Genomic DNA, 25,879 nt, shown 5'->3' with positions numbered 1-25,879 from the left:
AGGACAGCACCTGTTTCAAGGTGGACTGCAGCTGTTCATAGAAAGCATCTTTCACTTCTGGGATGGATTAGAGGGTCAGAGCATTCACACTGAGATGACTGGACCATTGGTGCTGTTTAAGTATAGAGATAGGATCCTCTCTGTATCTTCTTTGCCAAACTCAGTCATGCTGAGTAGTGTGTTCCTCACAGTAAAGCCAACACCGTGTTCCCTGTCTTCATCAGTCGCTTTGCCATTTCAAATAAAGGTTTAGTCTTTCTCTAAACCCATTCCCATAAAGTGGATTGCATTAGCTAATTGTTGATAATTGCTGTCTTGCAAAAATTATCCACTGCTTGCACATCAGTTGTCAGACCAGTTATCATCGTTCTCACATTTCATGAGGTGAGTTTCAAAGCAAGTTTCTGATTGCCTTTAATTTATATGTTTATTGCCTGGTGCAGGATTTACAGACCACCTGTCAGATATTTCCAAATCCTAAGCCTTATACAACCAGTAAGGCCCATGATGAGGTAGCATCTAACCAGGGGCTGTCTGGATTAAACAGTTGTAGCTACCTAATGAGAATCCGATACTCTCTCCTACTGACAAAAATAAGCTCCTAAGCATCTGCTCTTCACTAATTTGAGCAATGGCCCACAGTAACTGCGTCACTTCCTGTGTTTTGCTGCTGCCTTTCGGAGGCACTAGTGTCCTCTCTAGGACACAATGCCTGGACAAGATGTTAGGGGACAGGCTGTTGTCCATGCAGATCCCTCCTCTCCACGTTGCCAATATTATCCAAGAGAACGGCTGGGGCCCATGCAGCTTGGGCACTGACAATGCCACAGGAGTTGCCAAAGTGAAGTTGTAGTCAACAATGAACTGCCTTAGGAACTCCAACTCCAGATTTATTCTTGACATTGATTCCCGAAGACTCACCAATATTGAGTGAACCATGAGACAGCAGTGGTTTAAAATCAGTTTTCCTTCTCCTAGATGGTCAGTCTTGATAGAGTGTTAAACACCATCTACCTGGAGCTACTGGTTTTAAGGCATCAGTTAATCATTTGACACCCTGTCCTCCTTTTGTGAGTAAATAGATCTGCCAGGCTCAGTGACTAAGCCACATGAGAAGGCCAGGAGTAGGACTAGATTGTCAAAGCTATAAATTTGAGTATGCTTAGGAAAGTGGGAGCTCATCCCCACTTCCACACCCAGCAATATGCCAACTATTAGACTTATGTGGTGTATATCATATATGATAAAATGCACTCTCCTGTCAAATCTCAACGTATGAGATTCGGGCAACTAAGTTTTTCAAAATCCACTGAGATGATTTCCTTTTTAATGTGATAAAGATTTTGTGTAGAATCATCCACACTTTTCAGAAGCACTATCAAAACTCTTAGAAGGTTTTGTTAAAAACATATCAATAAACTATATAAATGGAAGGGAATCATTGCAAATAAAAATACAATATCAACTTTAGAAATAAATAAATTTATGCTGTGATGTAATTTCTAAATTTATGGTAGTCAGAAAAGAAAATATTATAATGGTCTAAATTCTAAATTTGCATCCATTGCTAATGCACTTTTTATATAAAATCTTGGAAATTATTTGCTATGTATTTGTTTTTTAACCACTTTTTCATATCTCTGTGGATTGTAAAACAAACTCAATAAAAGTTATTCTTTTACTTAACTGGATAAGTGGTTTGTGCGTTTTAACTCATTTAAAAGCGTGGTCATTGTCGGTTATTCTTTTTCAAAGAATTTTTCTTTTTAAATATTCTTTTCCTTTCCATAGTTAAAAATTTATGTTTTCTAAATAATAACAAAAATAAAATAAATACTTTATGTTCGTAAATTAGTTGATGAACGTTTTGTTTACAGATTTCTTTTTGCATGTGTCTCGGCACACAAAAATTCTGATATGCGGTTATCACTACTTCTATCGATTTGTGCATAAAAAGTTTTTATTCAAATCTTTTCAAATGTTAGGATAAAAGAAAGTAATATATTCGCTATTAAATAGCGTTTGAGCACAGTTTATATCTTTAATTATCTTTGTACTACAAAGCATCAACTTTGAGATATTCTAACTTTTGACTGGAAAGATGTACATGTTGTGTTCAAATTCCGTAGCAAAGACAATTCTTTTCTCTGATTAGCTAAAACAACTAGAAACATCATCGACAAAGACAACATCAGCCTCGAGTATTTATGTGAACACACCCTGACCGCTTATTTGCAAAAAGTGATCGGGCATGCTATGCTGGTATGTTTCACCGTTAATAGTTGGATTTAAATAGCAATTTCTTCTAATATACAAATCGCAACAAAAATATTAAAATACCATTTTAAAGTAAATTTTATTGTGAATCCAGTTATATAAGTTTTATTTTGATGGAGGTAGGAGAAATGTATTTATTAGTGATTTAAAGACTTTGAGTATCAAATTAAGTAGCATTGTGTGCCTTGCCCAGCGCTGAATGCTATGGTGTCTGGTATTGCTACTTATATGAACTTTATTTCTTCATCTCGAGTTATACCATGAACACTTTGAAAAATTCAAAACTATTTATCTGATCAAGTTGAAACTTGCATGGTGATTACTGTTTGGTCAGATCCATGCAGCAAAATTTCAACTATAACTGAACTTGCCTAGGTCAAAGATCAAGATCATATAAAATGCAGAAGTTCATTGGTTACAATATGGGCCAAGTAGTAAGTCTCTGGGATGAACACAACCAACCTTACCACCAATAGTGTGGCTTTCACTTTTCCTATGATCTTAATATTCCAAAATTAAATCAGTTCTTAGACAATAATCAATTTTTTTTCCAAATGTAATAATGTTCAGCTACACACAAGACGTGACAAACTCAATCAAAAACATAACTTCCTTGGCAGAAGTAATAATGGGCAACCTTATTAATCTGAATGAATTCTTGAAGATGTTTTGTTTAGTAAATTGGCGTTTTGTCATTGCTAAAACTTCATTTCAAAATATCTTTTGTTGATATTTTTTTTAATTAGATTTCTTATTCACTTTTATCAAATCAGATTCAAGAACCTTTGATTGATTAAATACCAAACAAACGCATCAGTAAATGCTAAAATGCTAACACATGACTGCATGTTTTTGATGATGGATTTTAAAAAAGCCTTCATTTGTAAACATTTAGCATTTTAGTATTCCGTTATCCCCCCCCCCCCCCATGCCCCTCATCTGACCACCTCTCCAAAATATGTAATTCTACTCTTGTAGGCAAGTACGTGTAAACATCTTGAAAAACTTTAATGAATGATAAACAAAAATTATTTTAGAATTCAATGTAAAATGAGTTCTCATTTTGAGTCAGTCCAGTGTTTTAGGGCAGTTAACTATTTTTTTTCTATGGGTGATAAATCCTGTGCATTCTTTATCTCTCTAAAGATGATAATGTGTGTTTTTAAGAGAGTCTTTGTGCAATTATGGGAGTGTGATGTGGTTGCCACTCTGACTTAGGTTAATTATAGGGCTAAGGGAAATTATGTGTCAACATTCTGAAGATTTGATAGAAACAAAACAAAAACAATTTTAGAATTTAGAGTGGGGGTTAGTTTCACATAAATTTAATGTACAATAATTCACTATTTTGATAACATTCTAGCATTTTAGGAAAGTTGACCAACTATGTACACTTTCCTTTAAAGAAGGATCTGCTTTTTGGTCCCCCGATTTATCGGAGAGGGACCTATATTTTCAGTAGTGTCCGGACGATTGCCAGATAACCGACCATTAGTTTTTCCTGAAATTTTACCACAAATTGTATTTCATTAAATAAATATGCACAGTAAAAGAATTTTTTTTTTTTTTTTTTTTTTTTTTTTTTTGCAAAAATTTCCGTTGCGTCCCCAGGGGCTCAAATGAGGTAAAAAATGACCAAAAATGACACGTTTTTCCCCATAACTTTTGATCCATCCATTAGATTTTTCTGAAATTTGGCCAAAATGTGGAGCCCATTGTTTTTAATATAAATCCAGTATGAATGACCCTGGCAAAATTCTGGTTTGCATCCCCAGGGACTTTTAGTATTAAAAACACCCCTTTTTGTGGATCTTTTTTCATATTTCTCAACAAAAACTTGACATGCCTGACTATATAGTGGTGTTTCACGGTGGTCAACTCAAATATACATGTGTTCAGGCCTGAAACTGCGCTGTTATCCATTTAAACTGGGATCTCAAGAGTTAAAAAAAGTACCCAAAGTGGCCAAAAATGACACTTTTTGCCCCGTAGCATTTGATCTATCCATTAGATTTTTCTGAAACTTGGTCAAAATGTGGAGGCCATTGTTCATAAAAATTCAGTATGGATGACCCTGGCAAAATTCTAGTTCGCATCCCTCTGGGACTTTTAGGGCTAAAAAAAAACGTGCCTTTTTACAGCTCTTTTTTCATATTACTCAAAAACTTGATATGTCTGTGGTTTTCCATGGTGCTGAATTTAAATATACATGTCTTAAAGCGTGAAACTGCACCATTTGTCCATTTTCACTGAGATTCGGCATTCCCAGAAGCTCAAAAGGGGTTACAAATGCCCCCAAATTGCAAAAAATTACACTTTTTGCACAATAACTTCTGCCCCATCCATTAGATTTTTCTGAAACTTGGCGAAAATGTGAAGACAACATTGGCTCTTCACATTTCTCACATTTATGGTTTCTTCACTATTTTTTGTGGCGTCATCTCACATGCAGCTTATATGTAGCTTACTGAAAAATTTGTTTGATGAGGAGTTTGCTACTCAGACTTAGCATTATTGTTAGGGCTAAAGAAGGTTTTAGAAAAAGGCTTGCCACTCATATTTAGGGTTAGAGGTAGAATTAAGGGATTTTTTTTATTTTTAAGAGTGCAGTTTTGTTTTGTTTTTTACAGAGGGGTCACCACTTATTAAGGCCCGGGGGCCACTCGAGGATAAGGGTTATTGCATGTACAGTAGTCAATGGGATAATATCGTAGTAATCGTTAGTAGTGGAAATTTGGTAAATTGGATTACTTAAGGGGAATGGCTCATCAAGATTTTGTTTATGTTGGCTTTAAAGACAACCAAATTGTAATCAGCTGGAAAACAGGCAAATGGAAGAGAGTTCCACAGGCGTGCAGTTCTAAGAAAGAAACTTTGTTCATGGAATCTATGTTTTGGTTTAGGCACAAATAGATTGGGGAAAATTATTGACAGTGGTTTCAGTTAGACAAGTGTTTTTTGTGAAAGTTTGGCAAGGAGAGCACTTGCCATGGAAATAATGATAAAGCAGAGACAGGCTCACAACATCTCTTCTATCGGAAAGAGGTTGCAGGGAAGAGAAAAGGACATCCTCTGCTAAGCTTCAAAGTCTATTTTGAACTTTGTCAAGGCAGGATAAGCATATAGCAAAAGTACTCCATCCTTGGGCGTACTTGCCTTTTATATAGATAGAGAATTGCATCAGCAATGAGATATACTGGAGTGGTAGAACAATATCACCATTTTTCCAGCAACCTTAGTGTTTAACACCCATATTTATAGTTACTGGTTTATAATTATTGGTTGTTAAAAATGTTATGGTTTAGATTTTGAACATAAAATTACTTTTAAATATGTAAACTTACGTAAATGAGAGTGTGAAACTTTACAAGAATAATAACAATCAGACAAAAATAAAGTTTATTTAAAACAAGTGACACCATTCTAACAGAAAACGTTATGTTTGGAAAAGTATCAAGTATTTTTTGCCCACCTATTTAAATATCAAAAGAAATCTTTTTGCTAAAGCTGACAAATCGTTCAAAAATTGTGAATGAATTTGATTTTTATTTTCAATTATATTTCATGTCTTTTTTCTACCAAATGACACATTATTTCGTTTTGTGTATTTATATAAACTGGAAAGTTTTCCAGTTTAAGACATTTTTATTTCTTAACTTCACTAGAAACTGAGCACCTTTTACAAATATTTAAATATCAATTTTGCATTTTTTTTTTTTTTTTTCCTAATTGGATAGATTAGTGTCCATTCGATAATAATCCACTGAAAACATTGTAAAAAAGAGAAAAATAAAAAATATATAGAAGGGAGAGGGGTACCACTCGAACACATGAACCAAAAAAAATCATATTTCACATTTTCGGTTGTTCAAAGCAAAATACTGTTTAATTCACCGTTAAAAACTAATGCAATGGATAAAAGTGCATGCAAGTTACACATTTAGAAAGCTTCTTTTCTTGTCTTTTCAACCATATAAATATTTTTAAAATTTGACCAGAAATTACAAGTTGTACAAAGTTGATAATGCTGGACTGGTTGGGATTGCTTAAATTCTGATAAATGAATAGCTCTTATTAAACTAATTATCTTCTGATAACAATAAGCTCTAACTAAACATGTAAGAACATTTTTTGTATTCATATTTTCAATTTTGTTTTTTTAATTTGTTCTGGAATAAAAATCAATAACAATAAAAAAAATTTAATTTGTTCTGGAATAAAAATCAACACCAAAATAAAACAAAAACCGTTTGTTGTTTACAGCTACTGCTACTACTAATACTACAAGATAGTCTCTCACCCAAACTTAAATTGAAACGATTTTTTTCCAGGTACCATGATTTTAAATTGCTAACAACCACAAGAGAAAACAACATACAATTATACTTTTAATGGATAAAAACAGTAAAAAGATTGCTTTACTTTTAACAGTGGGTGCGTGAAGAAAATTTTTTTCAAATATTCAATACTTGTCATGTTTAAGGCCTTTTTTTTTTTTTTTTTTTTTTTTTTTTCACACAACGAAAAAACAAGTGGTCAAAAGTATTCCAGACACACCAAACTATTAAAAACGACATCTTTTGTAGTCAGTTTTCAAATTTCATAAGGAAATTCTTAATACAAGTGCGATACGAGCATTTACAAATCAGGAGGGCATCTTTAGAAAACCGCACCGAAAATGCTGTTTTATGATGTTCAGGTTTTTATCATTTTATTTGCTTAAAACTCTTAAAATATATAATGTATATTATAATTTATTAATTCATTTGAAAGTATATTTCTGAACAAAACAGGTGTATTTTGAGGACTTAAAGTGTTTAAAGTATGGTTTTTAAGATATGACAATTTTAGCAGAATTCCCCGTGAAATCTGTGATTATTCAAAGTGTTTTATTGTCTGTGTGTATTGTTAGTCTTAGAATCTGTATCAATTCCTCAGCATCTCACAAAAACAAGAGCAATCTGAAAAATGGGACAGATGGTGATAATCATGATTTATGAACATTCAGTGTTTTATTTCAGCCTCTTTTGGATAAAGTTTCATATTTATAGAGGGCTATTCATAGTGACTAGGGCTTTTAATTAATGATTTTATTATAGCTTAATATTATTTAATTATAACTTAAAATTATTGATTACACGGAGTTCGTTTGTTTATATGTTTCTAATTTGTATTTGGATATAGAAGTAATAATATGAGTTAACTATCTTCTTTAAGTTTATATAGTGCTACTGAATCCGTAATCTCTAGTTTTTAAATAAACAATCTGTATTTTAGCTCTCACAAACCTTATGATTGAGCACTTTCGTGGTTTTTTTTTTCAACATACCTTGACACACTATATATATATAGTTAGGCATGTGTATGTATATATATATATATATATCTTTTTTTTTTTTTTTTACACAGGCATCACCACATTATCAAGGCCAAGAGGCCACTCAAGGATAAGGGTTAAAGAGTGTACAGTAGAAATTGGACAATATAGTAATCATTAGTAATGAAAATTCGGTAAATTTGATAACTTATATGGAACGGCTCATCAAGAACTTATTTACGTTAGACTTGAACACAACCATATTGTAATCAGCCAGAAAGCAGGAAAACGGAAAACAATTCCACAGGCGTGCAGTTCTAAGAAAGAAGCTTTGTTCATGGAATCTACGTTTAGGTTTAGGCACAGATAAAGAGTAGGGGGAATTATTGATAGTGTTTACAGCTAGACGAGTGTTTCTTGTGAAAGTTAGGCAAAGGGGGAACCATAGATTGAAGCTCAGTCAAACACTTTCCATGAAAATAACGATACATCAGAGACAAACACGCAACATCTCTTCTATGAAATAGAGGTTGCAAGGAAGAGAAAAGGACATCTCCTACGAGGCTACAAAGTCTATTTTGAACTCTATCAAGGCAGGACAAGTCCTTTCTAGCAGCTCCTGCGCAGATGTGGCAACAGTATTCCATCCTTGGACGTACCTGGCTCTTATATAGATAGAGAATTGCATCAGCAGTGAGATATCTACCGGATCAATAAAAAGATCCCACCATTTTTCCAGCGGCCTTGGCAACAGATTTGATGTACGTATTCCATTTAAGATCAGGAGTAATGGTCAAGCCCAGAAGCTTGTCAAAACTTGAGCCCTCCTGAAGACGAGAGCCATTCATTTCAATTGATGCCAGATAGGGATCAGAGCGTTGATGATGTAAAGAGAGAAGCTTGGTTTTAGATGCATTAAAAGTAACCAGCCACTCCTTTCCCCATTGTACTACGTGCTCAAGATCAGAGGAGAGAGAATTGGAGAGAACTTGGTCGTTTACTGTCTTAGATGTGCTACCATAAATGGTAGTGTCGTCAGCATAAATATCTACAAATGATGTAAGGATGTGATTTGGAAGATCATTAATGTAGATCAGGAAAAGAGTTGGGCCCAGGATGGACCCCTGAGGGACACCAGCATTAATACTGTGAGCTTCTGATTTTTGCCCCTCAACTACTACTCTTATGAACCTATCAGAAAAAAATGATTTAATAATTGAGAAGACATTTCCAGCTATACCATAGCTAGAGATCTTGTGAAGTAAACCTTTATGCCATACCCTATCAAAGGCCTTAGATATGTCAAGAGCAATTGCCCTAGAAAGGTTGCCTCCGTCGAGAGATTTGCTAATCCTATGAGATATAACTGTAAGCACATCTGCTGTAAATCTAGCAGAACGAAAACCATATTGAGTGTCACTAAGAAGGTTATTTTTGTTGAGATGGTTGATTACTTCTGAATTTAACACAGATTCCAGCAACTTACTCATGACGCACAGGAGACTTATTGCCCTGTACTGAGAGGGGGATGAGCGATCACCTGAATTCTTAAATACAAGGCATACTGATGAAATTTTCCAGGGAGATGGGAAACTATTCTCCTTAAGACAACGTTTAAACAGTTTTGTAAGTATGGGCGCTAGTTCAGGTTGAAGTTTTTTGAGTACTATAATTGGAATACCGTCAGGGCCAGTTGCTTTACAGGAATCAAGGTTTTTGATTAGCTTGGCAACATCACATACAGATATACGTATATCACATAGCGTGTTTTCTGATACAGGAGGAAATATTGGGGGTTGGCGGCCTTGATCGCAAAAGGTAGAATTAGCTGCAAAGTTCTTAGCAAAGAGTTTTGCTTTGTCTGATGCTGACAAGATTACCTCATGTCCATTGATGATAGTTGGGATAGAGCCTCTTGCGTTCTTTATTACTTTCTTACAATGGTTACTGGCAGTCCTGAAAGCGGCTTTAGTTTCCATACATCTATTACGTTGGAAGCAGTGGAAAAAGTGATTTCTGTGCGCAATGGCAGCAGCACATTCTGGAGAGAACCATGGCTGGCTGTTAGGTTTTTGCTGGAACTTTTTCGAGGGTATGAAACAGTCTATACCTACAATTAACCATTCCGTCAGGTCTGATACTATGGAGGACACATCCTTTTTAAACATGGAACGCAGAGGTAGATCCGATATAAATGTACGGAAGCTAGTGTATCGATGTACTGTACAATGGAGAGGTACGTCTGGGGACTTATTACATTTCATTTTTATCTTAAATGATACAACAGAGTGGTCGGAAGATCCAAGAGGAGACAGAACAGAAACTGAACATAGTTCAGGGCAAGTTGTGAGAAAAAGGTCTAGTAGGTTTGCATACTGGCCGTCATTGTCGGGCACACTGGTGGGTTCATGAACAATCTGAGTGAGGTCATAGGCAATGGAGAAATCATGACAGAACCTCCCCTCATCATCGGTCTTGTTTGAGTGGGTTAACCATTCGACGTTGTGAACATTGAAGTCTCCACATACGTGAATGTTAGCTGAAGGATAAGCAGATAGGACTTGGTCAATTTTCTCAGATATGCTTTTAAAAATAGTAACTCCGCTGTTGTGGGGGCGATAGAGAGTAAATATAAATGCAGTCGTGTGAGCTAAAGCAACCCGGAAGCACATATAGGGTAAGTTAGGATCTTCCCTGGAGATGTCCCTACCATCTTTAATATAGGCACATATTCCATGCCCATGGCGATCTTGGGGGTCAGATTTAGAAGTTAAGTTAGAGTATCCTTTAATTGCGAACTCTTCTAGGGAAATAGTCTGTCCAATGCCAGTTTCGCTTAAAAATAAAAGGTCTTGTTTTATAATTGTAATTGGGTTTCAACCTCTGGAAGGTTAGAACGTAGACCCCTGATGTTGGAGAAGGAGACATGGTAGTAGGGGTCTACGTTGGAAGTTGGAGAACCGGGTTTAATCGTATATTTTTTCTTGAAACTTGTCATGATGAAATTTTGGAATTTGTGGACTAGGTCGTCAGATTTACTTAGAGCAAGACAGAGAGGGGAAACTAAAAGAGAAAAAGAAACGAAGAATTTTTTTTTTTTTTTTGTAGCTAATGATAAGGTAAAGCTGTAACAATTACCCACTAATATGGCATCGAGAGGCCCCACCAGCAACTACTGCATGGTCCAGAATCCATTCACCAAATGGCAATACAGCAGCCCCAGTACTTTGCACCTGCTGATAGGACAGCCTCCTTAGTGGTTAATCCAAGGTTCGGGTTCCTGACTATCAGGCGGATAACGTCAGTCCAGATAAAACGTTTACCTCCAGCACCCTTACTAGTGACATGGCTACAAAGATAGACATAGAAACAGAAAATTTCCGCCATCTCTGCCAACTGTTCATGCAAAATACTGCCAACCTAGAAAACAGCTTTTTCTTCTCCCTTTGTCAGAAAATCACTCATTAAGAAATGGGGACTAAGGGACAAATAAGGAGAAGCGAGAGTAACAGGAGCTGCCGATAACGCATTCACAATGCGTTTTCTACTCTTCATTAAAAAAAAAAAAATTATTAAGTATTCTACTTAATAAAAGTTCAACGGACGTGTTTAAGGGAAAGTATGGTGATAGATTCTCCTCTCACGAACTAAAAATGAATACAATTACCTAATCTATTTTTGCAATCAACTTGGTAGATAAATAAACATTTATGGACGAGAAAAATGCTAGCATTTAATAAAACAGAAATACATAAATTAAATACTGAAATAAAATGTAGTTATTAATATTTGAATCTAAGTACGATTAATATAGAAATCACTTATCTCAACAAAAACACTTCCGTCTCCAAAATGCAAACTGTAGAGAAGAATTTAAGTTTTAACAGCGTTCAAAAGACTTCTTTTTTTTTTTTTTTTAATTAACCGTTAAAAGAAAAGCGTGATTTTATTCTGGGCTTTAGCTCGTCGCGTTTTAAGAAATTTGCGATATAAAAGAAACGCGGATGTGTGTGTGTGTGGGGGGGTTCTTCCGAAAGTTAGTTGGTGACGTTATAAGTAATTGCGAGATAAGATGGAAGCAGGAATTAAGGGGTATATGTTTATATACTTGTATTCACGGTATTCATTTCTAAACTAATTAACTGATCATAATAAATTTTGGAACACAGGTGCCCACTATGCATAAGCATGTGTAATATAAGCGATATTTAGTTTAATTTATTTTTATGCATAGTGGGCAAAAAAGGAGTGAAAATTCTACTTTTGATGAAATTTTAACAATGGATATTAGATATCAGTTAAATATTCCTCAAATTTCAGTTTCTTTAGAATATTTAGAAGGGTTTTGGGTGTATAATATGGACAGAACCTCTCATTAGAAAATTCAAGGTGCTTGTTTAGATTTGTGATCTTTTAAAACAATACATTTCTGGTGTAAAACATTACGTACTTACATGCCATGTTAAAATTGATATAAATTACAAGAATTACAGAAAATGAGGTGTATGGTAATAAATAGGCTTAAAGGAGGAAAGTGTGAGATTAGTGATATTTTCGACTGAAAGTTTTTAGTTGTGTGCAGTCAGATATATGAAAAAATATATAGATGTATGGTGGCTCTCCTTTCACTAATACCTTTGTGAAAGATATGAATGCATCTCTCCTCAAGCTATGGTAAAATATCATGCTCAAGTATCACTAGGGTAAATTGTCCATGAGAATAAAAATTGAAATAGCATCAATTTACATCAACCTAATATAGCAGCAATGGTATAATCTGTCATACATATGGAGGGGTGTGCCCCTAAAATGAATGGAATCACTAGTACTTAATTTCATATGCAAATATACAATTAGATGTTGTTTGGCCATCTATAGTTTTTTGGATACCATCCTTTCATTTTGATGTGTGAGCTTAATGTAAAATGAGCATTCCCATTTGAATTTTCAAAAATGAATTTATAAATTGGATTTTTGGAACAAAAGAGGAAGCTGTTTTTGGATTAAATTCAAATTGGTTGATATTATTCTGTTTTAAGTAAATAAAATTTAATAGTTCAGTATTGAAAAGAAAAATAAATCCTAAAATAAATTTTGAAATATGACTTTTCTCACCATTTAAGAAGGAGATGGAGAAGTAGGCAGACTATATTGTCAAAAAAATAAAATACAAAAGATTTTGGGTGAAAAATAAAAATGTTGCAGTCTAAAAGGATTTTTCCTTAATTAATTAGTGATAGAAAAAATTAAGTGTAGTATCAAAACAAATACATTATAATATTAATTGTAATTATAAAAGTAAAAACGAAAACCCAAAAGAATAGAAGATTTGAGGCAAAAACAAAAATGGCTATAGTTTAAAAGAATGGCTGATGAGAGAAAAGATTAAGTATATTAGTAGAACAGGTACAACATTTCAAATTTAATTTTATCTTTAAAAAAGGAGAATGAAAGGGAACAGAGTTTGTTAAACAAAATGAAAATTGCTGCAGTGTGGGAGGATTTCTCCTTAAATGACCAATAAGATAAAAGATTTAGTATAGTATTAAAATCGATACACATAATTGTTAAATGAATTAGTTTAAAACACAGAACAAACAGAATTATTAGACTGAAAATAAAAATTGTCTCTGTCTAGAAGGATTTATCCATAACTGAGATAAAAAAAATTAAAGTATACTGCCATAACCAGAACTAGAATGTAATTTATAAAGTAAAACAAAAACGTAATAAGGACAAAAATAAAAATTGTAACAGTGTAGAAAGATTTCTTTTTAACTACCTGATGAGAGAAAAGATTATTAGAATTGATATGACAATTTAATATTTGTAAATTTAAAAAAGAACAAACAGATACAAGAATAACAAATTTTATTATGATGTGGTCAAGAAATCAAAAGACATGCAGATTTACAGTGTGAAAAAAATACTTGTAATGTCTTGAAAGTTAAGTAGCATTTTTATGTAAATTGTTTAAAGTGTTAAAATACTAGAGTAAAAGGAAATGTACTGTTTACAGAAAATCAAATTAATTATGATGGATGAAATTAAAGGTTCAGAAAATGTGTTATTTGGTGAGGATCCAAATGAATCAGCTATTTACATTCATAATTATATGGATGAATGAGGGTGAAATACAATTTTAATATATTATTTATAAATTTTTATAGAGTGGTTTTGTACAGTTTAAAGAAATGTAATAATTATGAATGTTTAATACAATAAATCTCTATACATTAATGATGTTTTAATAATTTAATGTTTATTGCAAAGCTGGAATCCTTACATCTGAGAAGTAACATTCTATAGAAATAATGATACCTGTTAAGAAACTTTTAAGGATTAAGTGAGGGGAGTGAAACAATTTACTGGATAGAGACTGAAAATGTTTGCTACAGTTTTTGCAGTATTATGTATTTGAGAGGCAGTTTGTTCAGAATAGATGTAATTTGTATATGGGGATGAAATCTACTAATAGTTTTGAAAAACACAATTTAGGAAATGCTGTTGTACTGATTGCGAAATGTTTATTTTTCTATTAGAACTGTAGATGCAAGGGAAAATCAACTTTATCTGATTATATAGAAATGGATTACATTTTCTTCCTGCTTTTTGTATCTAAATATTTTTGAAATAAGGCAAATAAAATATATGATATATAAATTTATTCAAGAGGCATTACCATAAACCAATGTAAAAAAGATTCTTTTATAAGATGAGATATCTTACAATGAAATGCTTGGCTTCTGATTGGCTTCTAAATGTACGTTCCAACCTTCCAGAGGTTGAAACCCAATTACAGGAGACGAAACCGGACATATTATTTCTAAGTGAAACTGGAATAGGGCCGACCACTTCCCTAGATGAGTTCATGATTAACGGATACTCTAATTTAACAACTAAATCTGACACCCAAGATCGCCATGGGCATGGAATATGTGCCTACATTAAGGATGGCTTCCCGTGTGGCAGGGATATCTCTAGAGAAGATCCTATGTGCTTCAGGGTTGCACTTGCTAACACCACTGCATTTATATTTGCCCTCTATAGGCCCCACAACAGTGGAGTTACTATCTTTAAGAGCATATCTGAGAAATTAGACCACATACTGTCTTCACATCCCTCGGCTAACATCCACATCTGTGGTGACTTCAACGTCCATAATGTGGAATGGCTGACCCATTCAAATAAGACAGATGATGAGGGGAGGTTTTGTCATGATTTTGCCATTGCTTATGACCTTACTCAGATTGTTCGTGAACCCACCCGTGTGCCCGATACACCCGGTCAATATGCAAGCCTCCTAGACCTTTTTCTCTCAACTTCCCCTGAGCTATGTTCATGTTCCGTTCATTCTCCTCTAGGATCCTCCGACCACTCCGTCGTATCATTTAAGATAAAAACGAAATGTAAGAAGCCCCCAGACGTACCCCTCCACCGTATTGTATACCGATACTCTATGGCTGACTGGGATAGCTTCCGTACATTCATATCTGATTTACCTCTGCACTCCATGTTTAAAAAGGAAGTGTCCTCTATAGTATCAGATCTGACCGAATGGTTAATTGTAGGCATAGAGCAATTCATACCATCTAAAAAATTCCAACAAAAACCTAACAGCCAGCCATGGTTCTCCCCAGAATGTGCTGCTGCTATCGCGCACAGAAATCACTTTTTCCATAGCTACCAACGTAATAGACGCACTGAGACTAAAGCTGCTTTCAGGACTGCCAGCAACCACTGTAAAAGAGTAATAAAAAATGCAAGAGAGCTATATGCCCAGTCTGTTAAATCCAAGGAAGCTGATCAGCGGCTTGGATCCCACCAGTTTTGGCAAATAACAAATAGGATCCTGAACAGAAGTGTGCGTTCTATCCCAACCATTATCAATGGACCAGAGGTCATCTCGTCAGCATCAGATAAGGCCAAACTATTTGCAAAGAACTTTGCAGCTAATTTTACCCTATGCGACGAAGGCCATCTACTCCCCATATTTCCTCCTATAACACAGAACAAGCTAGGTACCATACAAATATCCGTGCATGAGGTAGGAGTAGTAGTTGAGGGGCAAAAATCAGTATTAATGCCGGTGTCCCTCAGGGATCCATCCTGGGCCCAACTCTTTTCCTGATCTACATTAATGATCTTCCAAATCATATCCTTACATCATTTGTAGACATTTATGCTGACGACACTACCATTTATGGTACCACATTTATGGTACCACATCTAAGACAGTAAACGAGCATGTTCTCTCCAATTCTCTCTCCTCTGATCTTGAGCACGTAGTACAATGGGGAAAGGAGTGGCTGGTTACTTTTAATGCATCTAAAACCAAGCTTCTCTCTTTACATCATCAACATTCTAATCCACATTTGTCATCAATTGAAATGAATGGCTCTCGTCTTCAGGAGGCCTCAAGTTTTGACAAGCTTCTGGGCTTGACCATTACTCCTGATCTTAAATGGAACACGTATATCAAATCTGTTGCCAAGGCCGCTGGAAAAATGGTGGGATCTTTCTATCGATCCAGTAGATATCTCACTGCTGATGCTATTCTCTATCTATATAAGAGCCAGGTACGTCCAAGGATGGAATACTGTTGCCACATCTGGGCAGGAGCTGCTAGAAAGGACTTGTCCTGCCTTGATAGAGTTCAAAATAGACTTCGTAGCCTCGTAGGAGATGTCCTTTTCTCCTCCTTGCAACCTCTATCTCACAGAAGAGATGTTGCGAGTTTGTCTCTAATGTATCGTTATTTTCATGGAAAGTGTTCAACTGAGCTTCAAACTATGGTCCCCCCTCGCCAAACTTTCACAAGAAACACTCGTCTAGCTGTAAACACTATCAATAATTTCCCCCACTCTTTATCTGTGCCTAAACCTAAACGTAGATTCCATGAACAAAGCTTCTTTCTTAGAACTGCACGCCTGTGGAATTGTCTTCCGTTTTCCTGCTTTCCGGCTGACTACAATATGGTTTTGTTCAAGTCTAAAGTAAATAAGTTCTTGATGAGCCGTTCCATATAAGTTATTAAATTTACCAAATTTTCATTACTAATGATTACTATATTGACCAACTTCTACTGTACACTCTTTAACCCTTATCCTTGAGTGGCCTCTGGGCCTTGATAATGTGGTGATGTCTTTGTAAAAAAAAAAAAAAAAAAAAAAAAAGGTCGCCAAGCTAATCAAGAACCTAGATTCTAGTAAGGCAACTGGCCCTGATGGCATCCCAATTATAGTGTTAAAAAAAGCTTCAACCAGTACTTGCTCCCATACTTACGAAACTGTTTAAGCGCTGCCTTAAGGAGAAGTGCTTTCCGACTCCCTGGAAGACCTCATCAGTTTGCCCTGTATTTAAGAATTCAGGTGATAAGTCATCTCCCTCTCAGTACAGACCAATAAGTCTCCTGTGTGTTATGAGTAAGTTGCTGGAATCCATATTAAATAGAGAAATAGTCAACCACCTCAGCAGGAATAACCTTCTTAGTGACATACAATATGGTTTCCGCTCTGCAAGATCTACCGCAGATGTGCTGACGGTTATATCCCACAGGATTAGTGAATCTCTTGACAAAGGCTTCCTTTCTAGGGCAATTGCTCTTGACATATCAAAAGCCTTCGACAAGGTATGGCATAAGGGTCTACTTCACAAGATTTCCAGCTACAGTATAACTGGAAATGTTTTCTCTATCATTAAATCATTTCTCTCCGATAGGCTCATAAGAGTAGTGGTAGATGGACAAAAATCGGAGGCCTGCAATATAAATGCTGGAGTCTCTCAGGGGTCAATCCTAGGCCCAACTCTCTTCCTGATCTACATCAATGACCTCCCTAAACACATACTTAAATCATTCGTTGACATCTATGCTGATGACATGACCATCTACGGCAACACATCAAAGGCTGTAAATGACAAAGTTCTCTCTGATTGTCTCTCCTTTGATCTCGAGCACGTGGTTCAGTGGAGGAAGATGTGGCTGGTTACCTTTAATGCATCCAAAACCAAACTCCTATCATTACATCATCAACGCTCTGATCCCCAGCTGGCATCAATTGTGATGGATGGCTCTCGTCTGGGTAAGGCCCCGTGTTTTGACAAGCTTCTGGGTTTGACCTTTACTCCTGATCTGAAATGGAACACGTACATCAAGTCTGTTGCCAAGGTCGCTGGAAAGATGGTGCGATCCTTCTACCGCTCCAGGAGATATCTCACTACTGATGCAATTCTCTATCTATATAAAAGCCAAGTACGTCCAAGGATGGAATACTGTTGCCATATCTGGGCAGGAGCTGCCAAAAACAGCCTATCCTGCCTTGACAGAGTACAAAATAGACTTCGTGGCTTAGTGGGGGATGCCCTTTTCTCTACCCTGCAACCTTTCTCCCACAGAAGAGACGTTGCGAGCCTATCCTTGTTTTATCGTTATTTCCATGGCAGGTGCTCGTCTGAACTCCAATCTCTGGTCCCCCCTTGCCAATCTTTCACGAAAAACACCTGTCTAGCCGAATCCACTGTGAAAAATTTCCCCCACTCTTTATCTGTGCCTAAATCAAAACGTGGATTCCATGAACAAAGCTTCTTTCTTAGAACTGTATGCCTGTGGAACTCTGCTCTGTCTGCCTGCTTCCCACTGGACTACAACTTGGATGTGTTCAAGTCCAATGTTAACAAATTCCTAATGAACCGCCCCCTTAAGTAAACACTTCATCAAATCTCCACACTAACGTAATGTACTTGCAATAACCCTTATCCCTGAGTGGCTTCCGGGCCTTGATAAGTGGTGATCACTGTAAAAAAAAAAAAAAAAACTTAATTTAAGTATTTTTCCTTTATCTACTTTCCAATAAAATCTGAAAATATATTTCAATTAATTTTGTGTTCAGGAGTAAAAGAAATCACATTATTTCTTTTTGAACACAAATTTTTTTAAGAAATTACTTTAGTTTTGCTGTCATGAGTGCAGCTGTGAATTCAATATACTCAACTAAGTCATTTAAGATTTTATTAGCAATACCAGACACCATAGCATTCAGTGCTGGACAAGGCACACACTGCTACTTAATTTAACACTCATAGTCTTTAAATCAGCAATAAGTACATTTCTCATACGTCCATCAAAATAAAACTTAAATAACTGGATTCACAATAAAATTTACTTTAAAATGGTATTTTAATATTTTGTTGTAATTTGTATATTTGAAGAAATCGCTATTTAAATCCGACTATTAACGACGAAACATGCCAACTGGCAGTAGATCACTCTTTGCAAATAAGCGGTCAAGGTGTGTTCACATAAATACTCAGAGCGGAGGTTGTATCCATCAACGACGTTTCTAGTTTTAGAGAAAAGAATTGTCTTTGCTACGGAATTTGAACACACGTCTAAAATTAGAATATCTCAAAGCTGATGCTTTGTAGTACAAAGATAAGTTCAGATAGAAACTGTGTTCAAATAGTGAATATATTAATTCTTTTTGTCCTAAAATTTGAAAAGAATTGGATAAAAGCTTCTAATGCACGAATCATTAGAAATAGTTACAAATACATATCATATGAGAATTGATGTGATGTGCACAAAAAAATCTGTAAACAAAGTGTTCATCAACTAACTTACAAATATAAAGTATTTTATTTTTGTTATTAAGAAAGCATAAGTTTTTAACTATGGAAAGGAAAAGAATATTTAAAAAAAAAAAAAGATTCTTTGAAAAAGAATGACCAACAATGACCATGCTTAACACGCACACCATTTATCCGGTTAAGTAAAAGAATAACTTTTATTGGGTTTGTTTTACAATCCACAGAGGTATGAAAAATAATTTGATCAAAAAACATATAACAAATAAATGTTACCAAAGGCAAGTTACTTTTCTACCTACCTCGATAAATTTTTGGTGTTGTAAATGTTTATTCTGTTTAAAAAACAAGTAGTATTTAGTGTTATATGAGAACAAGAAAAAATGGCCGTAATGTCTCTTGAAGTCTTAATGACTTAAAAATAAAAAAATATACCAAATAGTGGTAGAAACTCACCTCATAATTGTCATGGGTACTTGAAACTTTTAAAATAAAATTTAATCATCTTAATTAGTTTAATGTACTTGAAAATACTATAATTGTAATCTGTACAAAATTTACTTTCATTTCATATGCTACAAGCCATATTTTATTAATAATTTCTTTGAATTGTGTCGTGGAGGGCATCTTGGATTTCCTGGTTGCCATCTTGGATTTTTCACAGTGTAATGATGACAAATGATAACGTCCATCAGAGTAATATTTCACATGATGATAAAGCCTTACCTCCCATATTTTTTTAACTGCTTTTTATGATGCTTCTACTTGAAGCCATTAAAATGAAACTTAATTATGCTAATTAGTATACTAATTAGTTTAATGTACTTGAAATTCTAATCTGTACAAATTTTCTTTAATTTGATATGCTACAAGCCATATTTTGTTCATAATTTTTTTGAGTCATGTTTTGGTGGCCATTTTGGATTTTTTATTATGTGATAATGATAATGTCCATCAGAATAATACTTCTTATGATGATAAAGCCTCACTTACCATTTTTCTTAGCTGTTTTTATGATGTTTCTACTTAAAACCGTTAAAACGAAACTGAAATATGCTGATTAGCCCATAAGTTACCAAGTGAGATGGTCGTAAATAAAGCCAACTGAACCTTCATGGTATTATGATATGTTAAAAATTTCATCATAATATTAGGATCTGAAGATACAGTTTTTTAAAGATGGGTTAGTCTGTAAATTGTGCAAATTTCCTACTATTTTCAGTCACAAGCTTATATGTATTTGAATAGGACTATCTTAAGGTAAAATGTCCAGTGAACCACACATTTTTTGATACTTGGAATGGTCATAACTCCAGTTCTAATGCGCCGATTTTAAAAAACTAAAGATAATATTTCTTTGTTTTTTATGCTCTTTTCAATAATGCTTGATTCGAGTTTATTTGATCTAAAGGAAAAATGGTGTGGTATTACTAATTTTATGCCAAATGTTAAACTGAATATGATGATGATTCTTATCTATAAGATATATTTCTGATACATGTCTCATGTATTTTGTTATAGGTAGTTCAGGCTAAGAGAAAACAATAGATTTGATTGCATTTCATTTCTGAGGGAAAATGAAGCAGCAGGCTAGTGTGGCTAAAAATAAGATTGATTCAATGAAAAGAACAAAGAAGCCACATTCCGATTTTTTCTATCTTTGTCTGCTCTTTTGTTTTTTCAGCTTGATGGAAATTTGTTTCAGTATCTAAACATATTTTCATCCATCTTCAACCAATCTTCTTTCAAGAGTGACATGAAAGTGTAGAGCATCAGAGAACAGTTAAATTGCTTAAGCAATACAACTGTTCTCCCATCAATTATCATCTTTTCATCTGACTATCAATTAGATTCACTAAATTCATCACAACAAAACCATTTTTACAATGTATTGTCATTCATAAGGATATGAATATCATATTCTTATCAAACTTATCATAACATAAGGCTTTTATACTAAATGACCTCAATGAAATGTGATTTTTTTTGTTTTAAGGAAAAAACATTTACTCGTAAAACAATGAGAATTAGGTTTTTTCTAAATCATATTTCAGTCATCTAATATATAAAAGTTTGTGTATGTCCACAAAAAGCTTTAAATGGGGGTTCTTGCATCGGTTAGATTCTGGGAGAAGTTTTGTTATACTTCTTAGATCGTAATATCTAAGATTTGCAAGCAGACATCGTCTCTATCTTTTTTTTGGTCGAGTTTTAAAAAATTCCCTCATTTCGAGTGTGTTTTATTTTTTTTTTGTCTTTTTCGTATAAAGCAAAACTAATCAAAACACTTTGAACTGGCTAGTATCTGTTCTGTAATTGGTCCTTGGTCTATGTAAGGTAAACCCTTCATACTGAGACAATCACTATTTATTTGGATGCTGCCAAAATGCTCCGTTTTTAGGGGGAGCTGGTTTTCCTCCACATTAAAAACGACCTTCGTGGGAGGTTTAAAAGCAACGCCATTTCTGCAAGTCATCTTTTTGATTGACTACATGAAATTTTAACGTTTTACACTTCCGGTCACATCATGGAGTAGCGGTAAGACGTCAGGTTTTCTTTCATGTTGTTTTCCACCTTTGCGTCACGGGTTCGAGCCTGCCTACCAATTTTTTTTTTTTTTTTTACATCTCCAAACACCTGGGCATATTATAATCACATTGTCAACACAAATCTGTTAAACAAAAGACGAGAACTTAAATCTAAATGTAGACATGAAAATAAATTCCTACAAAATTACATAAATACAACAAAATTAAAATAAATACTAAATAAAATATAGCTGTCTTGCTATATCACGGCTTTTCAGTGTGACTAGGCAGTGGTGAGGAAACTGAACAAAATATAAACATTCAATTTTTTTTTTTATTAGTTCAAAATTGTAAAATAATTTTGTCAAGATATTTCAGTTTGAGTTCAATGAAATATGGATGCAAGGAATTTTAAAAAATGTTACAAGTTTATTTCAATTCTGAATTTCTGAGATGAGGATTGATTATTCATATTCTTTTGACTAGTGTTCTCATCTAGAGTGTAAAAACTATATACATAATGGAACCACATATATATCGACAGAAAGTCTGACAATGAGATCATGATCGTCCCCAGTACTGGCCAATATATATATGGAATACTTTGAGGAAATGACATTAGGATCAACACAACAGTATGATAAGTCCTTACGCAACAAAGAAATAATTGATATTAAACGTTTTTAATGATTTTATGATATTATCGGCTTTTGAAAAGTGAATTTTTTTTTTGTCTTTATACACTTATGAACTCTATGGATTTTATGAATATTTGTTGAAAAGTAAATTTAGGATGCTGAAAACATACACATTTTGTTTTTAGATGTATTCAAATGCAACTATGTTTCTTCATGGCCCAGGTAATGCTGGGTACCCCTGCTAGTTAATTATAAATCTATATATCTATAAAAGTGAACGTGTCTGTCTGTGTGTCTGTGTACATTTCCCTATGCAATAACTCTGTCAATTTTAAGTCTACAGACTCGAAATTTGATATACAGGGTACTGAGATTTGGGAAAATCTTTGTAATCACTTTTCGGACAGAAATTTAGCTGTTAAGGGGTTGAGAACTCTACCAAACTCCTCCGCTAATGTTGGGTATAAACAATTGAAATTTTAGATATAGGTTCCTTGCACATGGATCTAACTTAATAACTTGATTTGAGCCCAAAACAATAAATGTTAAAGGGTCATAATAAGGGTCAGAGTTAAAAAAAAAAAATTGACTTCTGCTGTCTCTACCAAATTACTCAGACAATTTCTGGCCTAAACATTTGAAATTTTACATAAAGGGTATTCAAAGATAGGGCAAGCTTTTTAATCGGTTTGGGTCGAAAATTTTTAGTTACGAATATATAAATGTATGTATGTATGTTTGCATGTGTTCCTAAAACTTTCGACAGAGGCGACGGATTTTTACAAGATCAGTATCGTTTTGAAGTTCGAGCTTTCATACGACAAATATTGAAAAATTGGCTAAAAACATTAATATCTTCACCTTAAACTGGGCACTTTTCTACAGGCTGGGGTGGCTTTTTTCGCCGATATTTTTGAAAGTCATCCTCTCCTTTTGATTGTCTAGCCTTAATTAAAACGTATGTCACTTCCAGTTTGGCAGTGGTCGTAACAGCAAAGACGTCAGGTTTTTCCCCCGTTCTTTTCCTCCTTCGCGGTATGGGTTCGAGCCTGCCTTTCTACTACCACTTTTTTTTTTTTTTGCTCCAAACACTCGGGCAACGCCGGGCTGAAATGCTAGTAATAGATAAAGTCATCATTAAGAAAAATAAATAGTGATCTAAGTAGTAAAATTGTAAATCTAAAAACAAGAATAGGTTTAAAGTTCCCAAAATTCACACGAGAATTGTCCAATAAAATTCAGTTGTTAGTGACACTCTTCTGGATGTTGAAGCTTCAATCTTCAGCGTGGATGATACTAAGAATACAATTGCGAATTACTTAAAACTTCTTATCCAGCCGTGGCTGATAGAACATACCCATGGATTTAATGAAGAGTTCTGTTCAAAATTCTGTGCAGATTCCTGAGTTTGACAGATACATCTGAACATTAGAGATTACATCAGCTGAAACTGTGCAAATAACACTTGCCTGATTAATACAAATTTTCTCAAAAATTCAGAAACGTAATAATGTCCAAGATATCAACACAGCATGTAAACTTCTTGAATAAAAGAAATGTTGGGTTTGTATTACTGTACACATAGATTCGAAAAAGTTGTCAAAAAACAAATATAGAACAAATAAATGTTATCAAAGGCAAGATAAGTTACTTTTCTACCTAACTGGATATATTTTTTGTGTTTTTATTCAGTGTAACATGTTTATTCAGCTCGAAAAACATGCAGTGTTTACCGATGTATTGGAAAATTCAAAATGGCAGCCGACTCTCTCTCGGAGAGGGTACGTTTGGGAAAAGGTATTATAAATAATAAACTAGACAAAATACTGTTAGAAAACAACCGAATATATGTCAACTTATGTCACGGTAACATATATTGAGCGTATTTCTAACAGTATTTTGTCTAGTTTATTATTTATAATACCTTTTCCCAAACGTACCCTCTCCAAGGGAGAGTCGGCTGCCATTTTGAATTTTCCAATACATCGGTAAACACTGCATGTTTTTCGAGCTGAATAAACATGTTACACTGAATAAAAACACAAAAAATATATCCAGTTAGGTAGAAAAGTAATTTATCTTGCCTTTGATAACATTTATTTGTTCTATATTTGTTTTTTGACAACTTTTTCGAATCTATGTGTACAGTAATACAAACCCGAAATGTTTACCTAAGTGGCAATGGCTATTTTGTGTTATTATATTATTATATTAAGTATCTTGCCAAAACCTAAATAAAGAGTATTTTTAAGCACTGTTAGACTGTAAATTAGAATTTTTCATTTACATGAGTTTCATTGTTCAATTTATATTAACGCCATCTCTAAAATATTAACATCTTTTATGAATTCTGTATAATATTTTATTTAAGATAAATTCATTTTTAAAAATATTGCTTTTTTTTCTTTCTACAGATCATAGGTTTACTCAATGCATTCACACCACAGAAAACATTAGAAGACTTTCAAGATGTGTAAGTATTTCTTTTTGAACAATTGCTTTTAGTTTTTTTTGAATGCTCAAAGAATTATTTGATGAATTGAATTTTTAGAATGTTTGAATGGTAAAAGTAATGGAGATAATATCATGTTTTGTTTGCATCCAAATATCAGAAGTTGTAATTCTTAATCATTTGCAATCACATCAAAGAATAACTTCATATATCTATCGAATATACATTAAAGAATAACTTTATATATTTATCAAATATATATTAAAGAATAACTTTATATATTTATCGAATATACATTAAAGAATAACTTTATATATATATATCGAATATACATCAAAGAATAACTTCATATATTTATCAAATATATATTAAAGAATAACTTTATATATTTATCAAATATACATTAAAGAATAACTTTATATATTTATCAAATATACATTAAAGAATAACTTTGTATATATTGAATATATATTAAAGAATAACTTCATATATTTATTGAATATACATCAAAAAATAACTTTATATATTTATCGAATATACATTAAAGAATAACTATATGTTTATCGAATATACATTAAAAAATAACTTTATATATTTATCAAATATACATTAAAGAATAACTATATATTTATCGAATATACATTAAAGAATAACTTTATATATTTATCGAATATACATTAAAGAATAACTATATATTTATTGAATATACATTAAAGAATAACTTTATATATTTATCGAATATACTAGTGGTGGGACGATTAATCGGAATCGTTAATCGTAAGAATCGTGTATTTTGGGAGGTATCGGAATCGGAATCGCATCGTTAAAAAATACCTTAATTTTCCGATTCCTTCATTACGATTCTTTTAGTCTGATGTTGAAAAAAAAGAAAAAAATTTCCTGATATTTCTAACCGCAAGAGAGAAATGTAGCATGTTATAAAAAGAAACCAAAGAAATTCATTATTAACAGGGCAATGCTTAGTGCCCCTCCCTTACAAGGTTCATTCATTCCGATCTATTGTGATCAAAACTATAAAAGAGTTAACTTGAAAAGAAGTATGCAGGGCTCTACATTGCCAGTA

The 25,879-nt window shown here is 33.8% G+C and overlaps 1 protein-coding gene across 6 annotated transcripts in view; it reads left to right on the top strand.

Moving 5' to 3' along the window:
• Nucleotides 1-25,879, top strand: part of LOC145258276 (stress-activated protein kinase JNK-like) — a 432,258-nt gene that overhangs the window by 264,216 nt on the left and 142,163 nt on the right. For all 6 annotated transcript variants that reach the window (XR_013864086.1, XR_013864087.1, XR_013864085.1 and 3 more), the window contains one exon: nt 24,758-24,816. Coding sequence is in view for 3 of the 6 variants with exons in the window: in XM_080116278.1 (XP_079972404.1) it covers nt 24,758-24,816 (59 nt within the window). In the remaining 3 variants the exon portion in view is untranslated. The remainder of the gene's footprint in view (nt 1-24,757; nt 24,817-25,879) is intronic.

This window comes from Euprymna scolopes, chromosome 33 (genome assembly GCF_053919585.1).
Source record: "Euprymna scolopes isolate OS-2025 chromosome 33, ASM5391958v1, whole genome shotgun sequence".
Taxonomy (NCBI): domain Eukaryota; kingdom Metazoa; phylum Mollusca; class Cephalopoda; order Sepiida; family Sepiolidae; genus Euprymna; species Euprymna scolopes.
Note: the sequence above shows the minus strand (reverse complement) of the source record. Positions and strands in the feature narration are given on the sequence as shown.